Below are 25,765 nucleotides of genomic sequence, written 5' to 3' on the forward strand. Positions count from 1 at the left end.
AATTAGATTATAAATAAATAAATAATTAATTATTATATATATATATATATATATATAACAACCATAAATCCAAAATCATTTATAACACATAATTTGAAATAATAGTAACACCGTTAATAAAACACAACTTGACATAGTAATATTGAAATGAAAAAGGATTGTTTCTAAATATTTACACCCTAAAATCAACTTACACATGCACAAAATTTTAAAAACTTTTTAAATCCAATCAAGAATTAAAAACCAAACTCAAATACCTGGGGGAAAAATTATAAACCTTGCATAATTCTCATCGTTTCTTTCGTCGCATAAGAAAGTAAAATAATATGCAGAAACACAATCTCTCACACGCAAATTCTATATCTCTCGCACACACATCATGCAAATTCTACTAGCTGGCATGAGATGGACGAATTGTTCTCTCGTTCCAATGAGCACATGACTTCCATTAGAAAAGCTCAAGGATGCACGCTTACACCCATATCAAGGGGGGACACTCCTTGCTCTTTCCAAAATTATCCTTTTAATAATGCTGTTTCAAAGTTATTATTATAACATTTTTTTGGTGATTTCAATGTTTGTATGTCAAAAGTAGTAAAAATCCACAATTGCCCCCCTTCTCATGATTTTCTTCCCTTTTCGCTCTTTGCCACCTTTGCGCCTTATTGGTGGATTGATGGTGATCTTGTTTAGTTTGGGATTTCAATTTCAATGGCAGAGTTGCATTCACCGGGCATGCTGCTGAAGGCCAGATGGGAGGAGCTGCATTCAGACACCACAACAGCAACGACAACATTATGTAGACAGTCAAATATAGCTTCAGATTTGACGTCTCAGACTTCAAATGTTGGTGGGTTTGTGGTTTCCATACCAAATTATTCGGCAGGAATTCGAGCTTCATGTGTTGTTGGCAATGGGCGTGCCAACCCCACAATGCCTTCTTCATCCTTTGTTGGTCAGCTGCCTTACATATCCATTGGGAACAGTAATCATCACGTTTCATCATTACCTGAATCACCATTCAAGCTTGAATGCACAAACAACATCCCCATTGAGCAAGCTCCAGAGAAGCAGCAGTCCGTTGGAGGAAATGGGGTGAATGGGTATGAAGTGAATGTTGGTCAAGTTCTGGTTGAACTTGAAAGAGAAAGACAGAAAAATGCTGAATTGCTGGACAGGCTATCTTCTTTAGAAGCACAGTTGCAAGAAAAAGGGAAAACTTCTTCAATTTCATTTGACCAGGTAATCTTATTCACAAATTTCTGGTTTAGTTCTCCAATGGTATTTTGAAAAGAGATTAGATCTTTCCTAGCTTTACTTCAATTCTAGTTATTGCCCATTACAAAACCTTACATTGGATTACTGAAAAAGATGCGATAAATATGTTGAAGCACTAGATGGAAGAACCCATATTGTTATTTAAGCCAGTGTAGAAATAGGCTGTTTGGTTTGTCCCTGAAAACAGAGAGAGAATTACATAAAGCTTGTCAAGGTGAAAAAAATTAAATTCCAGTTGCCAAGTGCACTGGTCTTTGATATCACAGACCTAGAAAGGAAATTATTTGGTAACAGCTTGAACATCATCTCTAGAGCTCTCTTTGTGGTCCCCTTTTGATTGTTGTATATTTGATGCTTTCTTAATTGCAAGCTTACTCCAAATCGAAGTGCCATACTTGTTGGTGAGGATTTTGTTCAAAGTTAATTTGACTATCTACTCTTTAAGTACGGACCATACATTGGATCTCACCAGCTTGGCAGTGGCTTAAATCCCGTGCAGGACACAAGGAAGTTTTTGTCTTAAAATCAGGTCTTAGATTGGTCGAGTTTAACCTAAACAGAGCAATCTTAAGCAGCGTAAAGAAATGATATATGTTAACAACAACAGTAGTTCCACATCGTGAGAGGAGATGAGTAATTGGAAGTACAATTTTTCAGTTTGGACATAAATATTAAATAGGAACAAAGTGAGAAGGGAAGATCTTCTAAGATAAAGTAGGAAGAGCTTGTTCAAGAGAATATGTAGGCTGTGTTAAACATGGGAAACCAGCTTGTACAATATGTGAAAGATGGTGAGCTTACATAGGTATAGGCCTGCTGACATGGAACGGACACCTAATTTGTGATTGATCTCTTGAAGAAGATGAATATTCTAGCAGTTTTCTCTACACCATGTCGTTGGCAATTACGTCTACACACAAAAATATCAAATCTACGAAAATGTAAACATTTCTATTTACAACAAATGATGTGCATAAAATTCGACATCCTAGACTTAAGTGCTTAACAACATTTAAAAATTAATGTCTTCAAGATGACTGGTATCAATTAGGACTGGTCTCTTGGCTTATGGGGAGGCTTGGATATCTCTCGACACAACAGACTGTTAAAAAACACCTAGAACTGGTATCTCTCTTTCCTGTCAACCTGTCACTCCCGTTGGAGAGTAGATGACATTAATTCACTCTGAGTGGATATAGAAATATCCAGGCCCAAAATGCATAGGAAATATCTCAATTTTCCTTGTGCTACAGTTGTAGACATGCTACTTCGAGGAAAAGTTTGAAAATTGAATTAGAAAGGCTTCACAAATAGAACCCTCCAAGATTGCATCTGTAAACCAATTCGTTTCCTGGTCAAACATGAAAGCCTGATCCTTTATTTCTTCTTAAAACGTGTTTAGAGTTCTAGGGAATCAGCTTGTGTGTCTAGCCTGTAATTCAGTATATGTGGTATGGTCCACCCTTGCTGTAAAAGTAAAGGCTCAGATCAACTTGTCATTTGCACTGCAAAGCACATTCGAGAGTCCATTAATAACATGTAAACTATGTTGTAGCACAGCAATCTTTACAAATGAAGACATTAATATTTTATACTTATATTGATGGTTAAATCAAGAGCTCTGATAATAATTGAGGATGAAATGCTTATAAATAAACAAGGGATTACCATGCGTGTTGTTAATGGTTATAACTTGGGTATATACCTTATTTTACCCACAACAAGCTTGTCATAGATGCCCAAGTAATATCCATGGTGTTTGACTTCCTTAGCTATGCTTCGAAACTTTGATTGTTAATTATGATTGTGTTATGAGGCAATTGAAAAATTGAAACCACAAGAGGAAGCTGGATAGGTTAAAATGGAAGAGGAGTTGGTGGACTATGAGGAGGGAGAGGAAGTCCTTCTAAAGTCCATTTTCAGCTCTAGGGACACGCTCTTAGACACGTGGAAGGGCTCTAGGGATTTCAATGAGGAGCTAGAATAAAGGTCATTAGGAGCTTTCGGGCCTAGCAAAAATCATAGAGAACCTTATCTATGTGACAAAGACCTCACCAGGAGGAAAAGCAATGCCTACTCACTGCCCAAAAGACAAGACTTTAAAGTTGTAGCACTCTGATGACATATACAAAGGACGATACTAACTTAGAAAGTATAGGTGATCGAGGCAACAGAAGGGAAGCTATTGTTGGGTCTCTCAAGGTGTCATCCTTATTGTTAGTTGAAAGAGGGATCGAACAGACCTATTGCTATGAAGAACAGAGATTTCAGAGCTTTGATATCAGTTTCAATAGTGAAAAATGTATCAGTTTTGGGCAAGGTCTTGGACCCTTTCTTAGGCAAAATTAGTAGGAGGCAGAGAGGAAGTTATGAGAAAGAGAAGAAATTAAGCTTAGGTTTCTTAGGTAACAAGAGGAAAAAAAGTGTACAAGTGATCCAGGTGGATGTTGGTGGCCACCCACCTATCCCATTTGAAACCCCACGATTGTCTCTTTCAGTTTTTCAGTTTTCGTAATTGTAGCGCAATTTACTATTTTTAGCATTTTTTCGGGTCCTGAACTTCCGGAGCCGTTTTGAGGCCCTAAACGACGTTTTTTTGGGAAATCTGGGAGCAACATGGGTTCATGGATCGATGTTGCTCTTCCGAAAGCTATAGTTCTCAGATAGATCTTTCTAACGAGCTATTGTACGCGTCAAACAGAGATCGGGTGCCAAAGTTACAACCTTGGGAAATTGATTTACCAATTTACCCAAACGGGGTCCACAATTTGGCGTTTCATCTTCTAGGGTTAGGTTTTGGGATGTTAAGGGTTTTCCATTGTTTCTCAACAATAAATAGGCCTTCGAGCTTCATTGTAACACAGTTCAAAGGCATGTAGCCGCCACATCTCTTTTCAAAGATAAGCTACCATTGCCCTAGCTGGTTTATTTCCATTTCTGTTTATCAGCATATTTCAGTATTTTACATTAATGAAATGAAATATTATTTCCGCTGCATCTTTGTGTATATGGTTATCTCTGTATTTTGTTGCGTTCCTGTTTAAATCCAGATCAGTGGTATCAGAGCGGTCTGCTTTTTCTCTGTTTTTCTTTGCATGTCCCAAACGAGGTGGGGATATAAGGAGTTAGGGCTTGAACTGGTCGAACCTTTGCAAGACTAGCCTCGCAAATCTCGACGGCCTCCCATGGCGGATGAAAAGAAAGACGAGGGGGCAGGAGATCCTATCAAAATATTGCTCGAAGAAGCCCTCGAGCGGCAAAGGAATGCGATGATGGATAGCTTTGCGTAGATCCTTCAGTGGCTACCCAGAGGCGACGCATCGGCTTCCAACAGCTACTCTAGAAATGCCACACCGTTTAAGGTACAAGTTAATTTTGAAATCCCCATCTTCGAGGGTCAAATAGACGCAGATGCCGTAGATAAATGGTTAAATTTGCTAGATGGGTATTTTTCTGTTCATGAATTTTCGAGTTGGGAAAAGATTGCTTTCGATCTTCTCAAAGTAGCCCCCCACGTCAAGGATTGGTGGGAAACCTACTGCGAGCAGAATAATGAAAGTACGCGCTCACTATTTTCAGCCGCACCCACTTGGGATTCATTCCGGGATGCTGTCAAGGAGCAATACTACCCTGTCAAAAGCTATGAGGACAAATACATCAAATGGACCACACTGCGGCAGGGAAGGGACCAAGATGTGCCGGAGTTCACAAACATTTTTCATACCCTTCGCACAGAGTTGGGTATCAAGGACTCTAAGTTGCATTTGGTACTCAAATACCGCGACTGCCTACACAGATACATCTAGGAAGAGATGGAGTTCCTGAACATCTCCTCGCTCGGCATGGCGTACCGATACGCTGTCAAAATCGAGCAAAAGTTCAAACAAAAGAAGCGAGACTTTGGATCTGCAAATCTGAAGACCAAAGGACAAAGCCAAGGCGGGGTGACCCAAGACAACCCGTCGAAGCCACAAGAAAAGAACAACACCACGAAGTCGAAGAAAGACATAGGAAAGTGGTGTGAGTTCCACAAGAGTCCCACTCATAACACAAGTGAGCGTTGGACCAAGCAGTCGCTGGTGGCCAAGTTGAAGGCTTCAGAATCAAATGCATGTTCTGACCTTGAGTCAGAACCCGACAAGGGGAATGGCAAAGGGAAGCAGATCATTGATGCGGAGCCCAGTGTCACTGTTGCCACCGCCAAGATCTAGAAGAATGAGTCCGAAGATCCAGAGGAGGGGGAACGTCTTTTCCACTCACAGATGTGGGTGAAGGGTTCGCCGCTGCAATTCATTGTCGACAGTGGCAGCCCAAAAGAACCTCATTTCAGCAAAGATCATAAAGCTGTTGGGCCTATTGACTACACCACACCCGCAGCCGTATAGTATCGGGTGGCTTCATGAAGGACGAGATCTCAAAGTTTGTCAACGGTGTCGCCTTCCCTACAGCATCAAGCCCTTCACAGATGAGGTATTGTGTGATGTTACACCTCTGGATGTTTGTGATGTATTATTAGGCCAACCATACTTGTGGAGGAGACATGCTGTGTATGAGTCAAGGTCTCGCGTTGTCATTATTTTTTTGGATAATTCATTATACAGAATACCAGAGGTAGCCCCACCTATCGCCACCTCTTTGATCTCTACTAAGAAAGGCAGCAAGCTCATCTCCCAGACTAGGAAATTCATTTTCTATCTGATTCGCTCCCAAAGTAAGGGGAGATCGTCACCACATCCATGACCCTTGCGAAGGGTTCCTCCACGGAACAGCAACAGCAAAGGAATACGGTCATGACAGAACACAAGAACAACCTCTCCTCACCCACAAGGGTACCACACAAGCTTCAGGTGGGCAACAAAGTCTGGTTGCATCTGCAGAAAGAATGCCTTACAAGAGCCCATCAGAAGCTCCGACCACGCTGACATGGTCCTTACACCATTACTAAGGTTGTGGGAAATAATGCTTTGGAGCACAGCATTCCTCCATTCCTTCGCCTGCACCAAGTGTTCAATGTGTACTGCCCTCGACCATGCTTTCCACCATTACTGGACACATTCGAGATTGCAGAACAGCTCACCCGGGACCAAGTTCAGCAGATGGAGGAACTCAACGCAATGGGGACCATTGCTTTCTAAGGGGGGAGGAATGATCCAGGTGGATGTTGGTGGCCACCCATCTATCCTATTTGGACCCTCATGACTGTCTCTTTCAGTTTTTCAATTTCTGTAATTGTAGCACAATTTACTATTTTTAGCAGTTTTTCGGGTCCTGAACTTCCGGAGTCGTTTTGAGGCCCTAAACGATGGTTTTTAGGAAATCTGGGAGCAACTGGGGTCCATGGACCAATGTTTCTCTTCCCAAAGTTATATTTCTCGGATAAATCTTTCTAACGAGCTATTGTACGCGTCAAACGAAGATCGGGTGCCAAAGTTATGACCCCGGGAAATTGATGTACCAATTTACCTAAACGGGGCCCACAATTTGGCATTTCATCTTCTAGGGTTAGGTTTTGGGATGTTAAGGGTTTTCCATTGTTTCTCAACAATAAATAGGCCTTTGAACCTCATTGTAACACAGTTCAGAGGCATGTAGCCGCCACATCTCTTCTTAGAGATAAGCTACCATCGCCCTAGTTGGTTTATTTCCATTTCTGTTTGTCAGCATATTTCAGTATTTTACATTAATGAAATGAAGTATTATTTCCGCTGCATCTTTGTGTATATGGTTATCTCTGTATTTTGTTGCATTCCTGTTTAAATCCGGACCAACAAGGCCCAAAAAGGAGAAGGGAAAACTAGTCCTAGGGGAGGACCTAGTGATGGATGAAGTTAAAGACTTAACAAAGAGAGCCCTCATAGGGAAGTTAATGGGGAAACGAGTTAATGAGGGGTCTTTGAGAGTTTCGCTGGAGAAAAATTGGCATGAATATTTGGGATACATTCCAAAGTTTCACACCCTAGTACATGGGTGGATTAGATTTGAATTTAGGTTTGAGTTGGACACGAGAAAGTATTGGCCAAAAATTGGTATTGAGGGCCATATTTATTGTACATGAAGTGATGGAGGCCTGGTTTTGACCCTTGAAAGGAAACCAACTTCAAATAATTATGGGTGATGCTGCTAAGTTTACCAATGGAGATATGGTGCATGAACACTCTAAAAGTCCTAGGGGACAGTTTGGGGAACTTCATTGGCCTTGAGGTGGATTTTTAGTCCAAGTTAGATAGGAAGAATTTTAAAATCCTACTAGATTTAAATCTCAGAGAAGGCATATTAGAGGAAATGTATATAGTTTGAGGGTTGTGGAAATTTACACAATCACTAGATTTCTTGGAATTACCATTCGGGTGTTTAAAATGCTATGGTGTTGGGCATATGTGGTAGGATTATTCAAAAAGGAAAATAGGTTGGTTTGGAAGAAGAGAGAGCAGGGTTCTCAAGAAGGAACACAATATCTAGAGAATGTGGAGACAAATGAATTTGAATAGGGAAATCTAGAACCATATCAAAATCAGTCCAAGAAGTCCTAGACATTGTTGTAGTAGAAATGGGGAGGAGAAGTCTAGAATAGAAGGGGGAAGAGGATGTAAAGTGAGTAATTTAAGCAAGGATGACTCAAAGGTGATGGAAATCCTAGAAACGGATGGGATGGATAATTCTTCAAGAAAGCATCCAGAAGAAGATTTGATTATCAAAAGCAAGGCTGCTTGGAAGCGAGAGCGCGACAATTTTCAGAAGCTTCCGGGTTTGGAGCGTTTTCGGAAGCATTTTTTATATAATATATATTTTTAGATATTTTGATGCATATATGTCAACAAAAGCATGTAGAATGATGAATTAGTTATAAAAAACATGGATTAAACCATATAACATCAACCATCTAGTGGTTATAATCTTCATCAACCACAAGTCCACAACATCTTGATTCTCATCAACCTTAAAGTTTCAAAATTCAATATATAACATTTGTCATCACTAAAGTTGTACTTGTAACCATTACAAAACTATAACAAAGAATATCAAACATGAAATGAAACATTTCACGAAGCATCATATTCATAATTCATTACCAATGATTTATAATTTCCAACTTCAAACTTCAAACTTAAATTGTCATATATTGTTTACAAAAAATACCATAATAAATATGAAAGATTCAACAATTATAAAAAATACTAGAAACTAGAAAAGACAAGTAAATCTACTATCTACTAAAATTTCTTCTTGCCACGAGAAAATTCTAATTCTTTTCTCGTGATCTATGAACAATGGGAGTCTCCTCCTGCATAGTTCAACTTTGCAGTGGTCGTGAACCATGTACAAAACTAGAAGGCACATGACCTCCATGCAGTGCTGTAGATGGAGGTGGTGACAAATCTGGTGCAACTTGAGCCGTGATAGTGGATGGAGGTGGTATTGTTGTTGATGTTGCTTGATGACCGTCATCCTCATCGTCCAAAAGTTCTGCTTCCATTTGTTCTAAATGTAAGGTTCCATCCTCCATATTATCCTCCTTTCGGTTGTTGTCCCAAGTGATATATGATCTATCAAATCGAGGCTGCTCATAATAATGTGTCAACTGTTAGTTTATGTAGCTCGGACAGGTGTTCTAGTCTCAGATAGTTGTGAAAACTTTATTTATTGCAGCTACTGGAATTTATTCTTCTAATTGAAAATTTAATTATGTAGTTTATTTTCTACGACAAACAACGAATAAAATCACAACTGCAATTTTCAACATAAAAATACTATGAAAAATAAAATACTGGAAGCTGAGAAATTTTAGCGCACACAATAATTTTGACACAGTTATTTTTGGACAATTATCCCTGGAAAAATCCAACTTGGGAAAATTGGTGCAACAAATGAGGGTTTTATTATTAATCTTCAGTAGCAATTTTGAGTACAATAATTTAGATGCCCAACTGGCAATCTAATATGAGGAAAACACTGGCAAAAATATTGTGAGAATTTTCTCTCACCCCACAACTATTCTCTGCCTTTGAAATTGCCTCCCTAGCCTCTGCGTTGAGCTCCTTGCGTCACCCTCTGCGCAGAGCTTATGTTGGCCCTCTGGAAATTTCGACCTTCCTTCCTTTGCCTCTCCCAGAAACTGGAAATCTTCCTCCCGCAATGTTGTTGCCATCCTCTTCCACCTGCCACTCACCCTCTGGCTCTATCTTCTCTACTAAGCTACTACTACTAAGAAAATTAAACTGCTTGGGCAACTGAGTATCTGCACTGGATGATTTTTCCATCACCACATCGACTTCCTATTATAATCCACTATTGGAGCACCAACGACCAAGATTAACTCTTAATCAATGGATAGGATCATCTTTGAATCAATCCATCCAAGTTTCTAGATGATTCTCGCCTTATCACAGTTAATACTGATTAATTAATCGTATTCCCTAAGTTTAGACTTAGGAAATATTTAAAAATCGGTTAATAATCTAATTGAGACACTTTTAGGCGGAATTTCTAGAAACAATTTCTGGGTTTTGGAGATTCCATGTATTCTAGCCTCTCCACCAAATTTCGTGGCTAGAACACACCCGATGCTACAAAAACTAACACTCCCTCTTAGTGAGGAATGTGTTCTAGTGCTACTGCACACCCTGTCTCTGCATCATCTCCTATCATGTTGCTGATGTTTGTCCAAAATGCTCACCGACCACTGCGCAAATCTAATATACTCTGCATCTATGTTGTTGCTGACCCTGCTGAACTGCTGTCAACACTGCAACTCCCTCTTCATCTGTTGCTGCTGCAATTGCAACTGAAAAGCATCCAAAATAGCCTGTCCTTGCTACTGAAACGGGTTCTCCACCATACCCATCTGCTCTCTAAAACAAACGAACTTAGTTCTCCCTAGAGCTTTCATGAGTGTATCTGCAACATGCTCTTCTATGGGAACATAATGTAGTTGGATTTCTCCACATTGTACACAATCTTTGATGAAGAGACACCGAATATCAATGTGTTTTGACCTGTCATGAAACACTGGATTCTGAGAGCTTTATGCAACTTTGATTATCACAATAGACACTGGTCGCCTCCATCCTCTGCCTGAACAAACTTACTAGCAACTTTTGAAGCCATAAAGCTTTGCATGTAGCTGTGCTGGCTTCCATATACTCTGCTTCTGCAGAACTCAGTGATACTGACTTCTGCTTCCTGCTACACCAAGAAACCATCCCTGATCCAACACAGAAGCAGTACCCGGAGGCACCTTTCCTGTCCACTAAACTGCCTGCCCAATATGCATCTATGTACCCTCATCCCCTCGAGTATATCTTAATCCATATTTGATTGTGCCGCGAACATACCTCAGAATATGCCTTGTTGCTGCCCAATGTACCCTCTTCGTCTCTACCATGAACTGACTAAGGGTATTGACTACGAATCAGATATCTAGCCTTGTGTTGACCAAATACATGAGAGACCCAATAAGCTGTCTATACAAGGTGGGATCGACATCCTTGTCATATGATGCATCTATCTACTTCAAGTTGGTGAGAGAAAATTTTCACGATATTTTTGCTTGTGTTTTCCTCATAATAGATTGCTAACTTGGCATCTAAATTATTGTACTCAGAATTGCTGTTGAAAGTTAATAATAAAACCCTTTACTGGAGGAGGCGTGAGTTTCTCTAGCGAGTTGCTGGAGGCAGAGAATATTGTTAGAAAGAATTTCTGGAGGCAGTGTGTTGAAAATTTGGTAGCTCATGGATGAATTTATAAAAATAGAAAGTCTAAAAAATACAAATTCTATAAATAGGAAGTCTAAAATAGAAAGTTTAAAAAATAAAAAGTCTAAAAATAGAATTTCTAAAAATAGGAAGTCTAAATTTAGATGTTGAAATTTCTAAGTCTAACACATCAGAAATTCTTCTTGCATTCTCTGGTTTATTTCACCTACTTGTTTATTTCTTAACAAGTTATTTAACCATATAAATACTGAAAATAAACACAAATGCAGTTTCAACTCATCTACAGATCATCAACTGAAATAACAAACAAACACCCAAGGGACACCGTTATTTTTGGACAATCGTCTCCGGAAAAACCCAACTTGGGAAAAACGGTGTAGCAGTTTTGAGGGTTTTATTATTAAGCAGATTTCTTGAGTATTAGGGTGCGAAACTCGCTCACCCAACAGAGGTTTCTATCTGGCAGTAATACGGAATACCGCTCTTTGGAAGCAGATATTCAGCAAGTCTGCTCCACGAAAATCCTTCCAACGCTTCTCCGAGGCTCTGCGTCAGCCCTGCTGGTCTCTACGTAGCTCTAGAACCCCCTGCGTCAGCCCTCTGCTGCTTTGCGTAAGCTCTCTGGCCTTCTGCGTCACCCACGTAGGCCCTGCTAGCCTCTGCGTAGTCTCTTTGACCCTCTGTGTGGCTCTTGCTAGCTCTACGTAGCCTCCTCAATCACTGCGCTGGCCCTCCGACACTATCTTTGCCTCTCTGTTATGCACTCACTGTCCCTCGTTGCAACTCAGATCACTTGTTCGAATTTTCTCAGCAAACCTCGCTCCAGAAAATCAAATTGACTAATCAATCTTGATGTATCTCCAACTAACCCTCAAGCCTCCTCTTATACTTTTCTTGTTGAGTCTTCAACGGTCGAGATTAAATCTTAATCAATGGATAAGATTAGATTTTGCTTGATCCACGTCTTTTAGAACATTCTCACCTAGTTTTATATTAATACCCATTAATATTTTAATTTTCCTAAGTTTAGACTTAAGAACTCCATTAAAAATATTAATTATTTTAATATCTCTCTAACTGGGTAGAATTTCCCCAAACCTTTTCTGAGTCTTGGAGATCTCATGTGCTTTAGCCTCTCCACCAATTTTCATGGCAAGAGCACATCCGATGATACCTCAAATCAACACTCCCTCTTAGCGAGGAATGTGCTCTAGTAATGCTCCACTACTGAACATCACCCTAATCATCCGGCACCAGTACCTGTGCTGATGCTTGGCCTGCTGCCCAACATCCTCTGCGTTGCTTCCTCCTGTACTGCTTCCCATGGCTCTGCCACTGCCACTGCTACATCTGTACAATAGCTCCCTCTGCATTTGTGCCGCTGTTGTTCCTTCCTCCCAACACTGCATCTACACTGTAGCTCTCCCTCATCATGCTACATCGTGTTGCCCATAGCACTACCACTGCTAATTGCTGCACTGCAACTCAGTTATTGAGAAGTAAGTAACTGATCTACCCAACTACTGACATCCTTGTCAGGCTAGAAGTCTCCTGGTGCAGAAGCTCCCTCTGCTGCTATCATGTGCTCCCTCTGCTGCCTCTGCGCTGTTGCAACACCTCTGTGCCTCTCGCACTAATGCAACCACCTTTGTGCCTTACTGCACTGCTGCAACTATCTTTATGCCTCTTGCACTGCTGCAGCTCCCACTGCGTTGCCACAAACCACCGCACTCTACCACTGCCTTGTCGCTTCATCCGCATCTTTCTTCTATCGACATCTGTCATCCTGTTATTGTCTCTCAGGGTTCCCTTAGCCGGATATGATCCAAGAGTTTGGGTACCTCAAGGATCATGTCCCACATCTTCTGTAGTCCTCCTGACTACAGCTTGATGTCTCTCCACCTCTTCTCTAGAGGTGCATGAGCACTCATGTCACAGTTGTCATTCGTCTCGACTTCTTTCTCCGCCTTAGCCGGAGCTGCCTTGGAGTCAGAAGCCTCTCCCTTATTCTTCTTCTTGGGACACTAGGTTGCATAATGACCCACCTCCCCATAATGGAAGCATTTCACCTTGGAGATTTCCTTCTTCTTCCTCTTTCCTTGCTGTCCCACAGATGCCAGAGCCGTATCCTCCTCCTCCTCTTTCTTGATTCGACCTCCTTTACTGCTACTTCCAGCATTGGTTAGTTGTCTGATCTCTTCTTGGCGAAGAGTTGCCCACATCTCTTCCCATCCTGGAAGAGTAGCTCTGCCCAAAATGCTTTGGACAAATGTCTCCCAATCCTTGGAGTTTGCATTTAGGGCGGTCCTCACCATGAACTCCTTAACCAGCGTGGCCCCTATGAAAGCAAGTTGGTCCCGAATCTCTTGCAACTTGCTGAGGTATATATCTATTTGCTCCCTCTTCTACATCTGATACGACCGCAACTGATTCTCCAATGACATCTTCCTCTGCACGAAAATGCCTTGATACAATGTCATCAAGGTATCCCACATCTCCTTTGCTGTGTTTTTATCGGCAATATGCTGTACTACATGATCCTTGACCCCATCAAGGATTATGCACTTTGCCTTGGCCATTGCGTTCTCATACCTTTCATTATCAGCTGGGTCGGCTGGGATAGCCACAGTTCTGAAGGCGAAGCCCTTGATGCGATGTCTATCCAGAATAGATAGGATCTTGGCCTTCTAGATGAAAAAGTTGGAGGCCGCGTCCAACATGTCCTGATCCCTTAGTTTGTTCATTGCCATCTCCGCTCTTCTCTTGAACTCCCTCTGAGTCTTGACTTCCCTCTTGGAAGTTCTCTTCTAGAATCCCTCTGAGTCTCGACTTCCCTTTTGGAAGTTCTCTCCTAGACTCCCTCTGAGTCTCGGTTTTCCTGCTGGAAATCTTCACGCCAACTGTCGATCCGCTCCTCTCCTAACCTCTTTGCAACTGCAACTCGGATTTGGACTTCTTGGCTAGAAACCCATCAAGGCAACGACTCCCTCTACCTTGGTTCTGTCCCGTTAGGTACTGTTTTGCTTCGACAGCAACAATACCCCACCAACTTCCCAATCCACAATCTACCCACAACTCCCTAGGCCCCAACAGCTGAAGAAACTAAGCCTCTTAGCTCTGCGCAATCCTAGCAACGCTGAATTGCTCCTCTGGCCAACTGCGTCAAGCCTACCTGACTGAGTAGGATGATGTGGCTCTTCGTGAGCCTCTTCTGCCTCTCTCTGCCTTTGCGTTGGCCTTATCTCTGGCTCGAAATGATGACGCAGGCCCTCTGCGTCACTCCTTCTCTGCTACCTTTTGCTTAGGAACAACTCCGTGTCTTGGGACAGTTGTTTCTACTGCAAATTTTCTGATTACGATGGTGCCTTTAGTCCTCCTGTGATTTGCAATGCTTTGATACCATGTTGAAATTTCTAAGTTTAACAGAAAATCTTCCTACATTATTTGGTTTATTTCACCTACTTGTTTATTTCATAACAAGTTTTTTAACCATATAAATACTGAAAATAAACACAAATGCAGTCTCAACTCATCTACATATCATCAACTGAAATAACAGACAAACACGCAAGGGACACCGTTTGGACAATCATTCCCGGAAAAACCCAACTTGGGAAAACCGGTGCAACAGTTCTGAGGGTTTTATTATTAAGCAACTTTCTTGAGTACAACTAGGGTGCCAAACTAGCTTACGCAACAGAGATTTCTATTTGGCAGTAATACCTCTCTTCGGAAGCAGATATTCAGCAAGTCTGCTCCACGAAAATCCTTCCAATGCTTCTCCGAGGCTATGTGTCAGCCCTGCTGGCCTTTGCGTAGCTCTGGAACCCCCTACATCAGCCCTTTGCTGCTTTGTGTTAGCTCTTTGGCCTTCTGCGTCACCCGCGCGGGCCCTACTAGCCTCTGCGTAGTCTCAGCCGTTGAAGTCTCAACGAGAAAAGTATAAGAAGGAGGCTTGGGGTTCATTCAAAAACACACTGAGAGAACAAATAGATCTAGAGTTCGAAATTTTTGGAGCTAGGAAGTTGAGAAATTCGAACTAAGTGATCATTTTGCAGCAGAGTGGCAGGGATAGTTCGGGAATACTGGGCAGAGAGGTGGAGAATCACCAGTGGAGGTTGCATAGCACCTAGAGGGACTACCGTTAGTCTGCGCCCACGTAGGCTTGACGTAAAGCTAGAAGGGCCAACGCAGAAGGGAAACTGTCTTCACGCAAAAATCCGGAATGGTCGAGGAGCTGCCATAACAACTGGGAGAGGTTGACGCAACAACTCCAAGAGGTAGAAGAGACAATGCAGGGCTGACGTAGAGCCTCTAAGGCTAACGCAAGTAGGGCCTACGCAGGGCCAGTGCAAAGATAGCTAGGGGTTTCCTAGTTCTGTTGCTGGATTAGCGGGAAACTGCTGGTTGAAGTGAGGTAATCTCACTTAATTTTCCACCATTATATTTTTCTCTCTAACTAGATTGTCAGGAGGGCATCCAACATTGTATTCAGAAGCATTGCTTAATAATATAAAACCCTCAGAGCTATTGCGCCATTTTTCCTGCATTAGGTTTTTCCGGGGACTATTTTGTCCAAAAATAACGGTGTCCAATGTATCTTGTTCGTTGCTCGGTTTCTTGTTTCATGTAATCAAATTAAATTGGTGTAGGCTGCAGAAGTAATTTACTTAAGTATTTTTTAGAAAATAATTTGATAATGTATATTAAAATCAAGCAGGAGAAGTTGATTTAGTTTTGCTGCAGTAGGAGTTCTTTGAGAATAGGAATTTTCATATGGTATCAAAGCATTGATTTTGAAACAAGAAGTGACATCCAACGCTGAGCAGAGACGCCAATAGTTGCATTTGGAAGCAATTCAAATCCCCTTGAAGGAATTGCGCAGTCCTTGCCGGGAAAGCAGAGATTCCGAGGAAATCTCTCTCTGAGAGAGTTGACAGAGGTACGATTTCCGGTTCGTGAGTTTGCAGAGGTAGAGGGAGTGACTCAGAGCCTTAGCACAGTGCTTGAAGGATGCAGTTTTTGCCGGGGCAAAAATTCATCGGAAAAGAGCGAAGACACATAGAAAGGGAATTTTCTCCTCAGAGGACGTTTCTCGCCAAAAGTTTGAATTTTTTCACTTGTCGGGCAACAGGCTAGTGCTGCGCAGTGATTAGAGGAGTCAGTACTATAGTTTGGGTGAGATGGCATCACATTGGCTCAGAGATTAGGATAGGTCAGAAGGAGCCTCCAACTATGTCATATGGAAGACCAGAATCTTAGCTGTTCTGGAGGAGTACGATCTCAAAGCTTACGTCAAGAGTGTTGTGGTTGTTCCCGCGGACAATGATCAGAAGAACAAGTACAAGATCGATCAGGCAAAGGCGAAGAGGTACATACTCGATGGAGTTTGAGATCATGTGGTCTCACACTTGCAGGGCAAAGATATAGCCTGAGAAATGTGGGAATCTTTGCTTCACTGTACGAAGGTTCTTCCGAACAACGAAAGATGTACTTAGAACAAAAGTTGCAGTGGACATTGATGCGAAAGGGAGAAGGGGCTAACTCCTATCTTCAACATCTTCAGAATACCAAAGACCAACTTGCTATAGTGGGGTCTACTCCTCAGTCTACAACGATGGTAAGGATGGCCCTGAATGGAGTCTTAGATGAATGACAAGTCTTCGTCCATAGTATATTGGGCAGGGAAAGACTACCTTCATGGGCGGAGATGTCGGCAGCCCTTAAACAGGAAGAATTAAGGAGGGATCTCATTAAGTTCAACCTCAATGGCAGCAGTTGGAGTGGCACAAAGACCAAGGAGGAGGAGGAGAACGCAGCTCTAGCATCAAAGGGAGAGTAGAAGAAGAAGCGAAAGAAGGACATTTTGAAGGTGAAATGTTTCAGATGTGGCGAGATGGGGCACTTTGCATCCTAGTGTCCTTTGAAGCAAAAGGATAAGGATGAGAAACATGATCCTAAGGCTTCTCCAACAAAAATTGATGAAGATGAGTTTGCCATGAGTGCCCACACATCTCCAAGAGGGAAATGGGGTGATATAGAATTGTAGTCGGGAGGACTACATGTGGGAAGGATCCTTAAGGAACCCACCTCTTGGATCAATTCCTTGCTATGGGAGCCTGAGATTCAGCAGTAGCGAGATGGACTTAGTGTCAGATGATGCAGTGAGTTGGTTGGAGAGACAGATGCAGTAGCCTGAGACCAAACACTGATCAACATAGAGCAAGGTTGGCAACAGTGCAGATGGCACAGTGCAGAAATCAACAACAATGGAGAAGATTTAGAGGGTCAGAGACTAGTAGCAGTCAGATTCCAACGTTCACATGGTATTATGATGAACACGGTTAGTTCAGTAATTTTAGGTGTTGTTTAGTTGCTTCTCTCAGTAATTGAGTTGCAGTACGAATGCAATGTTAGCAGTGGCAGTGCTAGTAGCATAGTAGATGCAGCATTTGAGAGGGAGTTGTAGTACAAAAGCAATAGTGGCAGTGGCAGTGTCATGTACAACAGTATAGTAGCAGCAATAGCACAATGTTGATGGCAGCAACAATGCAAAAAGTGTGAAAATTTCTAAATAGAAATTCTATTACTGCAGCAACTGATTTATTTTACCTACTTATTTTCCAATAAGTTATTTACGAAATCCCTTAAGTAAATATTAAAATAAATTCTACTGCAGATATCATACCATTATATAGAAACAAATACATGCACAAGAATCAAACACATCAACACAGTTATTTTTTGACAATTGTCCTTGGAAAAACCCAATGCGGTAAAACTGGTGCAGCAGAGGAGGGTTTTATTAATCAGCTTTCTTGAGTACAACTAGGGTGCCAAACTAGCTTACCCAATAGAGATAACCACATGGCAGTAATACCACAAAAATCCTTCGGTGCTTCTCGTAGGCTCAACGTCAGTCCAACTAGCTTCTACGCAGCTCCTAGACCCTCTGCGTCAGCACTCTGCCTCACTGCGTCAGCACTTGGCCTCTCTGCATCACCCACGTAGGCCCTCCAGTCACTGCGGAATCCAGCTGCCTCTCCGTCTTTCCAGTCACTGCAATCCAGACCACTAGTTTGAATTTCTCAGCAAACCCCGCTCCAGAAATTGAACTGACTGGTCTCCCTCGGTGTATCTCCAACTGACCCTCAAGCCTCCTCTTATACTTTTCTTGTTGATGAATCAACATCCGAGATTAAGTCTCTAATCAATGGCTAAGATTAAAATAGACTTGATCTTTGTCTCTTAGAAGCTTCTCGTCCTCATTTTTATTAATACCCATTAATATTTTTATTTTCCTAAGTTTAGACTTAGGAACTCATTAAAAATATTAATTATTTTAATAACTTCTCATTCGGATGGAATTTTCCAAAACGATTTCTAGGTCTTGAAGATCACATGTGCTTTAGCCTCTCCACCAATTTTCATGGCTAGATCACATCCGATGCTACACCAAATAAACACTCCCTCTTAGCGAGGAATGTGCTCTAGTAATGCTCCACCACTGAACATTACCCTAATCATTCGACACCGGTACCTGTGCTGATGCTTGGCCTGCTGCCCAACATCCTTTGCACTGCTGCCACTGTACTGCTGCCCATGGCTTCCACCACTGCCACTGCCACTGCTCTATCTGTACTGCAGCTCCCTCTGCATCCATGCTGTTGTTGGTCCTTCCTCCCAACACTGCATCTGCACTGCAAATCTCTCTCAAATGTTGCATCATGCTTCCCATAATATTGCTAACTGTTGCACTGCAACACCTGACACATATCCATTTCTGCTACTGAAATGGATTCTTTATCATCCCCATCTTCTCCCTGAAATAAACGAACTTTGTTCTTCCAAGAGCCTTGGTAAGGATGTTTGCCCCCTGTTCTCCTGTAGGAATGTAGCTCAACTGTATAGCTCCTCGTTGGACACAGTCTCTGACAAAGTGACACTGAATATCAGTGTGCTTTTACCGATCATGAAATCCTAGATTCTCAGAGAGCTTGATGCAACACTGATTATCACACATGATCCTGGTTGCTTCCACCCTTCTTCTGAATAGGTTCACAAACAATTTTCTAAGCCATATGGCTTCGCACGAAGCTATGCTAGCGGCCATATATTCTGCTTCAGCTGAGCTCAGAGCTACGAATTTTTGTTTCCTACTGCACCAGGAGGTCATCCCCGATCCAATATTGAAACAATACCTAGAGGTACTTTTTCGATCTACTGAACTCCAGCCCAATCTGATTCCGTGAACCCACTCAATCTGATATCATTACTTCTGGTGTACAAGAGTCCATAATCGACTGTTCCCTGTATGTATTTGAGAACATGTTTTCCTACTGCCCAATGAGTTTGAAAATTCTATCACTGCAACAACTGATATATTTTACCTACTTATTTCCCAATAAGTTATTTATGAAAATCCTTTAGTAAACATTAAAATAAATTCTGCTGCAAATATCACACCATAATACAGAAACAAACGCATGCACAAGAATCAACACATCGACACAGATATTTTGGACAACAGTCCTCAAAAAAACCCAATGTGGGAAAATTAGTGCAACAAGGGAGGATTTTATTATTCAGCAATTCTTCAATACAACTGGGTGCGAAATTGGCTTACCCAACAGAGAGAAAATTCTCCACCACTTATCCCAGTCTCAGCGTTAGGATAGTTAACCTTTGCGTAGCTCCCAGACCTTTTGCGTCAGCTCCTACCTCTCTGCATCAGCACTGGGCCTCTCTGCGTCACCCACGCAGGCCCTCTAGTGACTGCGCAGTCTGCTGCCTCTGCGTCTAACTGAGAGGCTCTGCGTTTGCCTCTCCAACCTCTGCGTTGGTCTTTTGGTGCTGTTCTTGACTCTCTGTTCTATACTCACCGCCTTCTGCTGCTCTCCAGACCACTAGTTCGAATTTGCCAGCTAACCCCGCTCCAGAAATCGAACTGATTGGTCTCCCTCAGTGTGTTTTCCAACTGACTCTCAAGCCTCTTCTTATACTTTTCCTGTTGGTCCTTCAACGACTGAGATTACATCTCAAATCAATGGCTAAGATTAGATTTGGCTTGATCCATGACTTTTGGAACTTTCTAACCCAGTTTTATATTAATACCCATTAATATTTTATTTTTTCCTAAGTTTAGACTTAGGAACTCCATTAAATATATTAATTATTTTAATATCTCCCAAACCGGGTACAATCTGTCCAAACCATTTATGGGTCTTGGAGATCTCATGTGCTTTAGCCTTTCCACCAATTTTCATGGCTAGAGCACATCCAATGCTACCCCAAATCAACACTGCCTCTTAGCAAGGACTGTGCTCTAGTAATACTCCTCATTGAGCATCACTCTGGTTGTCTGGCATAGGTACCTGTGTTGATGCTAGGCCTCCCTGCCTAACATCCTCTGCGTTGCTTCATTCCGTACTGCTGCCAATGGCTTTGCCTCTGCCACTACTGCATCCGAATGGCAGCTCCCTCTGCATCTATGTTACTGTTGGTCCTTTCTCCCAGCACTGCATCTGCACTGCAACTCCCTCTGCATCCATGCTGCTGCTGGTCCTTCTTCCCAACACTGCATCTGCACTGCATCCTCTTCTCATCACGCTGCATCGTGTTACTGTTGAATGCTACTGCACTGCAACATCACCCCCATTTCTGCTACTAAAATGGATTCTTTATCATCCCCATCTTTTCCCTGAAGTAACCAAACTTTTTTCTTCCAAGGGCCTTGGTGAGGATATCTGCCACCTGTTCTCCTGTAGGAGTGTGGCTCAACTGTATAGCCCCTCGTTGGACACAATCTCTGACAAAGTGACACCAGATATCAATATGCTTGTCCAATCATGAAACGCTGGATTTTAGAGAGCTTGATGCAACTCTGATTATCGCACATGATCCTGGTCGCCTCCATCTTTCTTCTGAATAGGTTCACAAGCAATATTCTAAGCCATATGGCCTTACACGAAGCTATGCTCGTAGCCATATATTCTGCCTCAGCTGAGCTCAGAGCCACGAATTTCTACTTCCTACTGCACCAGGGGTTCATTCCTGATCCAATGTTGAAATAGTACCCAGAGGTACTTTTCCGATCCACTGAACTTCCTGCCCAATTTGCATCAGTAAATCCACTCAATCTGATACCCTTACTCCTGTTGTACAAGAGTCCATAATCGATGTTACCTTTAAATAACTGAGAACATGTTTGGCTACTGCCCAGTGTTCCCTCTTCGACTCCACTATGAATTGACTGAGGGTGTTGACAGTGTAGCAAATGTCTGGCCTGGTATTGACCAGATACATCCGGGACCCTACGAGCTGCACGTATAAGGTGGGATCAACATCCTTGTCTTCTGATGCATCAATCTTCTTCCAGTTGGTGATCATTGGAGTAGCCATGGGTCTACATTCCTCCATCCTGAATCTCTTCAGGATTTTTGTAACATATCTCCCTTGCCCAAGGAAAATCTCCCCCTTTTGCTGTTAAACTTCTAACCCCAGGAAATAATGCATTCGTCCCAAATCCTTCATGTCGAATTTCGTGGCTAGATTCTTATTGCAGTCCCCAATGAGCCTGGATGATCCTGTCAGGAAGAGATCATCCACATATAATACTAAGATTAGAGTCTCATTCTCTACAACTAGATAATAGAGATTTGGATTTGCGCCACTCTTGACAAATCCCATTTTCTGCAAGTAGCCATCGATTTGACCATACCATGCTCTAGGCACCTTTTTCAGCCCATACACGGCTTTCTTTAATCTACATACATGAGACTTCTTCCCATGTTTGTCAAAGCCGTCTGGTTGTTCAATGTATACCTCTTCTTCTATCACTCCGTTCAAAAATGTCGTTTTGACATCCATCTGATAAATCTCCCACCCAATCTGTGTTGCAAGAGATATCACGGTTATAATAGATGTATACCTGGCTACCGGGGCGAAGGTCTCTTCGTAGTCAATTCCTTCCTTCCAAGCATACCCCTTAGCCACAAACTTGGCTTTGTATTTCTCAACACCGTCGTCTGCAGCGTATTTGATCTTGTAGATCCATCTCAAACCTACCACTGATCTATCTTGAGGCCTTGGCACTACCTCCTAGACATCGTTCACCATTATGGAGTTGTACTCCTCTACCATCGCATCTAGCCAAACCTGATGTTGAGCTGCCTCCTGAAAACTGGCAGGTTCCTCATCTTGAGCTACTAATGCCTGATATCTATCTGGTTGTTTTTAATCCCTCTTATTGTTCCTTGGTGCACCGATGAAGTCCTCTGCATCTCACAGAATCTGACAAAGTTGCCTGCTCGTTCTTCCTTTGCCAGCAGGTTCTTTTGTTGGCTCCTCCTCATCCTGTGATTATTCTTGACTCGAGGAAGAATTCTTTTCTTCCGTTGGTTGAAGAGGTTTGACCAACGGTTCCTCTTTTGACTGCTCCTCGGAAGGCATTTCTCAAGATTTTCTGAAAGCCCTGTCCTCCATGAACTTCACATCTCGTCGAACTACTACCTTCCTGCTCCCTGGAAGATAGATTCTGTATGCCTTAGCATTCTTGCTATATCCCACTAGATATCCTTTCTCTGCAGTTTGATCTAGATTCTTCCTCTTTTCCTTGGGTATGCGGCAATATGCTAAGCTCCCAAATATCTTGAAATGACTGACTTCAGGCGTCTTCCCTATGAAGACTTTCTCTGGAGTAATCTTGCCCAATGCCCGATGAGGAGTTCTATTCTGAACATAGACTGTTGTGTTGCATGCTTCTGCCCACAGGGATTTTGGCATATCCTGATCATACATCATGGCCTTCGCTGCTTCTACAATAGTCATGTTCTTTCTTTCTGCTACTCCATTCTTCTTCGGATTGTAAGGAGCTTTCCACTCTCTTCTGATGCAATTCTTAGCACAAAAATCAGTGAAGTCCTTATCGACATAATCTCCACCATTATCTGAGCGCAAAACTTTTATTTTCTTCCCAGTCAGATTCTCCACCAGAGCCTTGAACTCTTTGAATCGACAAAAACCTCGTCCTTGGTTTTCAGAAAATAAATCCAAGTTTTCCTTGAGTGGTCATCAATGAAGGTGAGGAAGTACTCGACACGACTAAGAGCTTTAGTGGACATGGGTCTACAGATATCTGAGTGTATCAATCCTAGTACACTCTTGGCCTTGTTTTTATTTCTAGGAAATGTTGTTTTGGCATACTTTCCTAGAGCACATCCTCTGCATACATCATCTCATTCCGTACTAGGATTCAAAACTCTTGTTACAGTGCTCCTGAGAATTCTCAGAGCCCCATGGTGCAAATGTCCCATTATTCTGTGCCATAGTTCATTCAAATCCTTGTCTCCATGACTGCTTATTAGTGCCATTGGTGATTCTAGTTGTAGTCTGTACAACCTATTACTTTTGATCTCGATCTGCACTTTCTTTTTCCAGCTCGGGTGTTTGATGTATACTTTCTCCTTGATGACGAAAATGTCATAGCATTTTCCTTGAAATTGCGACACGGAAAGTAAGTTCATCCCCAATCCTGGTACATGCAGCATATTGGTAGCACAGAACCGCTCTCCCGTTTCTGTTTTAAAAACTATGGTACCCCTCCCTACTGGAGTACACTTTGCCTTGTTCCCCATGGTGATCTGAAAGTTCATCTTCTCCTCCCGATAATTTGAGAAACATTCCCGGATTCCCGTCATATGCCAAGAGGCTCCACTGTCTATATACCATACCTTTGATGATGTAGAGCTAGTCACACAAACCACTTCTTCTTCAAGCCTGGAAGCCAACATAGAGAAATCAAAATCACTCTCTTGTGCAATTTTTTGAAAGTCTCTGCGTGTCTCTTGACGTAGATGCCTCTACATCATGGTCTCGACCCATAATTGATTTTCCCTTCATGTCTCTGATTACTTCCTCTGATACCATGTGAAAATTCTATCACTACAACAAATGATTTATTCTACCTACTTATTTCCCAATAAGTTATTTATGAAAATCCTTCAGTAAACATTAAAATAAATTTTGTTGCAGATATCACACCATAATACAGAAACAAACACATGCACAAGAATCAACACATCAACATAGATATTTTGGACAATAGTCCCCGGAAAAACCCAATGTGGGAAAACCGGTGTAGCAAGGGAGGATTTTATTATTCAACAATTCTTCAGTACAACTGGGTGTCAAACTTGCTTATCCAACAAAGAGAAAATTCTCCAGTGCTTCTCCCAGTCCCAGTGTCAAGCTAGTTGACCTCTGAGTAGCTCCCAAATCTTCTGCGTCAGCTCCTGCCTCTTTGCATCACCCACGCAGGCCCTCCAGTGACTGTGCAGTCTCCTGCCTTTGCGTCTACCTGAGAGGCTTTGCGTTTGCCTCCCCAACCTCTGCACTGGTCTTCTGGTGATGTTCCCGACTCTCTGTTCTGTACTCGCTGCCTCCTACTGCTCTCCAGACCACTAGTTCGAATTTCTCAGCTAACCCCGCTCCAGAAATCGAATTGACTGGTCTCCCTCAGTGTGTTCTCTAACTGACCCTCAAGCCTCTTCTTATACTTTTCCTATTGGTCCTTCAACGGTCGAGATTACATCTCTAATCAATGGCTAAGATTAGATTTGGCTTGATCCATGACTTTGGGAACCTTCTAACCCAATTTTATATTTATACTCATTAATATTTTACTTTTTCCTAAGTTTAGACTTAGGAATTCCGTTAAAAATATTAATTATTTTAACATTTGCCAAACTGGGTACAATCTGTCCAAACCATTTCTGGGTCTTGGAGATCTCATGTGCTTTAGCTTCTCCACCAATTTTCATGGCTAGAGCACATCCGATGCTACCCCAAATAAACAATGAGCCCTCTTCAGTTCCACCATGAACTCACTGAGGGTGTTGACAGCGTAACAAATGTCTAGTCTAGTATTGACCAAATACATTAGGGACCCTATGAGCTGCTTGTATAAGGTGGGATCAACATCTTTGTCTTCAGATGCATCAATTTTCTTCCAGTTGGTGATCATTGGAGTAGCCATCAGCCTACAATCCTGCATCCTGAATCTCTTCAGGATCTCTGTAGCATATCTCCCTTGTCCAAGGAAGATTTTACCCTTCTGCTGCCAAAAATCCAACCCCAGGAAATAATGCATCTGCCCCAAATCCTTCATGTCAAACTTTGTGGCTAGATTCTTCTTGCAGTCCTCGATGAGCATAGATGATCATGTCAGGAAGAGATCATCCACATATAATACTAGGGCTAGGGGCTCATTCTCTATAACCAGATAGTAGAGATTGGGATCTACATCACTCTTGATGAACCCCATATTCTGCAAGTAGCCATTAATTTGACCATACCATGCTCTATGTGCCTGTTTGAGCCCATACAAAGCTTTCTTCAATCTGCATACATGAGACTTCTTCTCATGTGTCTCAAAGCCTTCCGGCTGTTCAATGTATACTTCCTTTTTTATCACCCCGTTCAAGAATGCCGTTTTGACATCCATCTAATGAATCTCCCATCCCATCTGTGCTGCAAGAGATATCAAAGTTCTAATAGATGATATCTATATGGTTGTCTTCGCTCCCTTTTATTGTTACTGGGTGCACCAATGAAATCTTTTGTATCCCGCAAAATCTGTTGGAGTTGCCGGCTTGTTCTTCCCCTGGTAGTAGGTGCATTTGTTAGCTCCTCCTCTTCCTATGATTCCTCCTGTTCTGAAGTAGAATTCCTGGTACTGGCTTCCGCTGGTTGAAGTGGTTTGACCAATGACT

General features: G+C 42.1%; 1 protein-coding gene across 1 annotated transcript in view; it reads left to right on the forward strand.

Moving 5' to 3' along the window:
* Window positions 1-462: 462 nt before the first annotated feature.
* Window positions 463-25,765, forward strand: part of LOC149163578 (uncharacterized) — a 274,285-nt gene continuing 248,982 nt past the window's right edge. Inside the window, exon 1 of the mRNA XM_089430772.1 lies at window positions 463-1,242. Coding sequence (XP_089286898.1) covers window positions 712-1,242 — 531 coding nt within the window. The 5' untranslated portion in view covers window positions 463-711. The remainder of the gene's footprint in view (window positions 1,243-25,765) is intronic.

Source organism: Pinus tabuliformis, chromosome 5_1 (genome assembly GCF_031772625.1).
Source record: "Pinus tabuliformis cultivar Carrire ecotype Pingquan chromosome 5_1, CPIR1, whole genome shotgun sequence".
NCBI lineage: Eukaryota > Viridiplantae > Streptophyta > Pinopsida > Pinales > Pinaceae > Pinus > Pinus tabuliformis.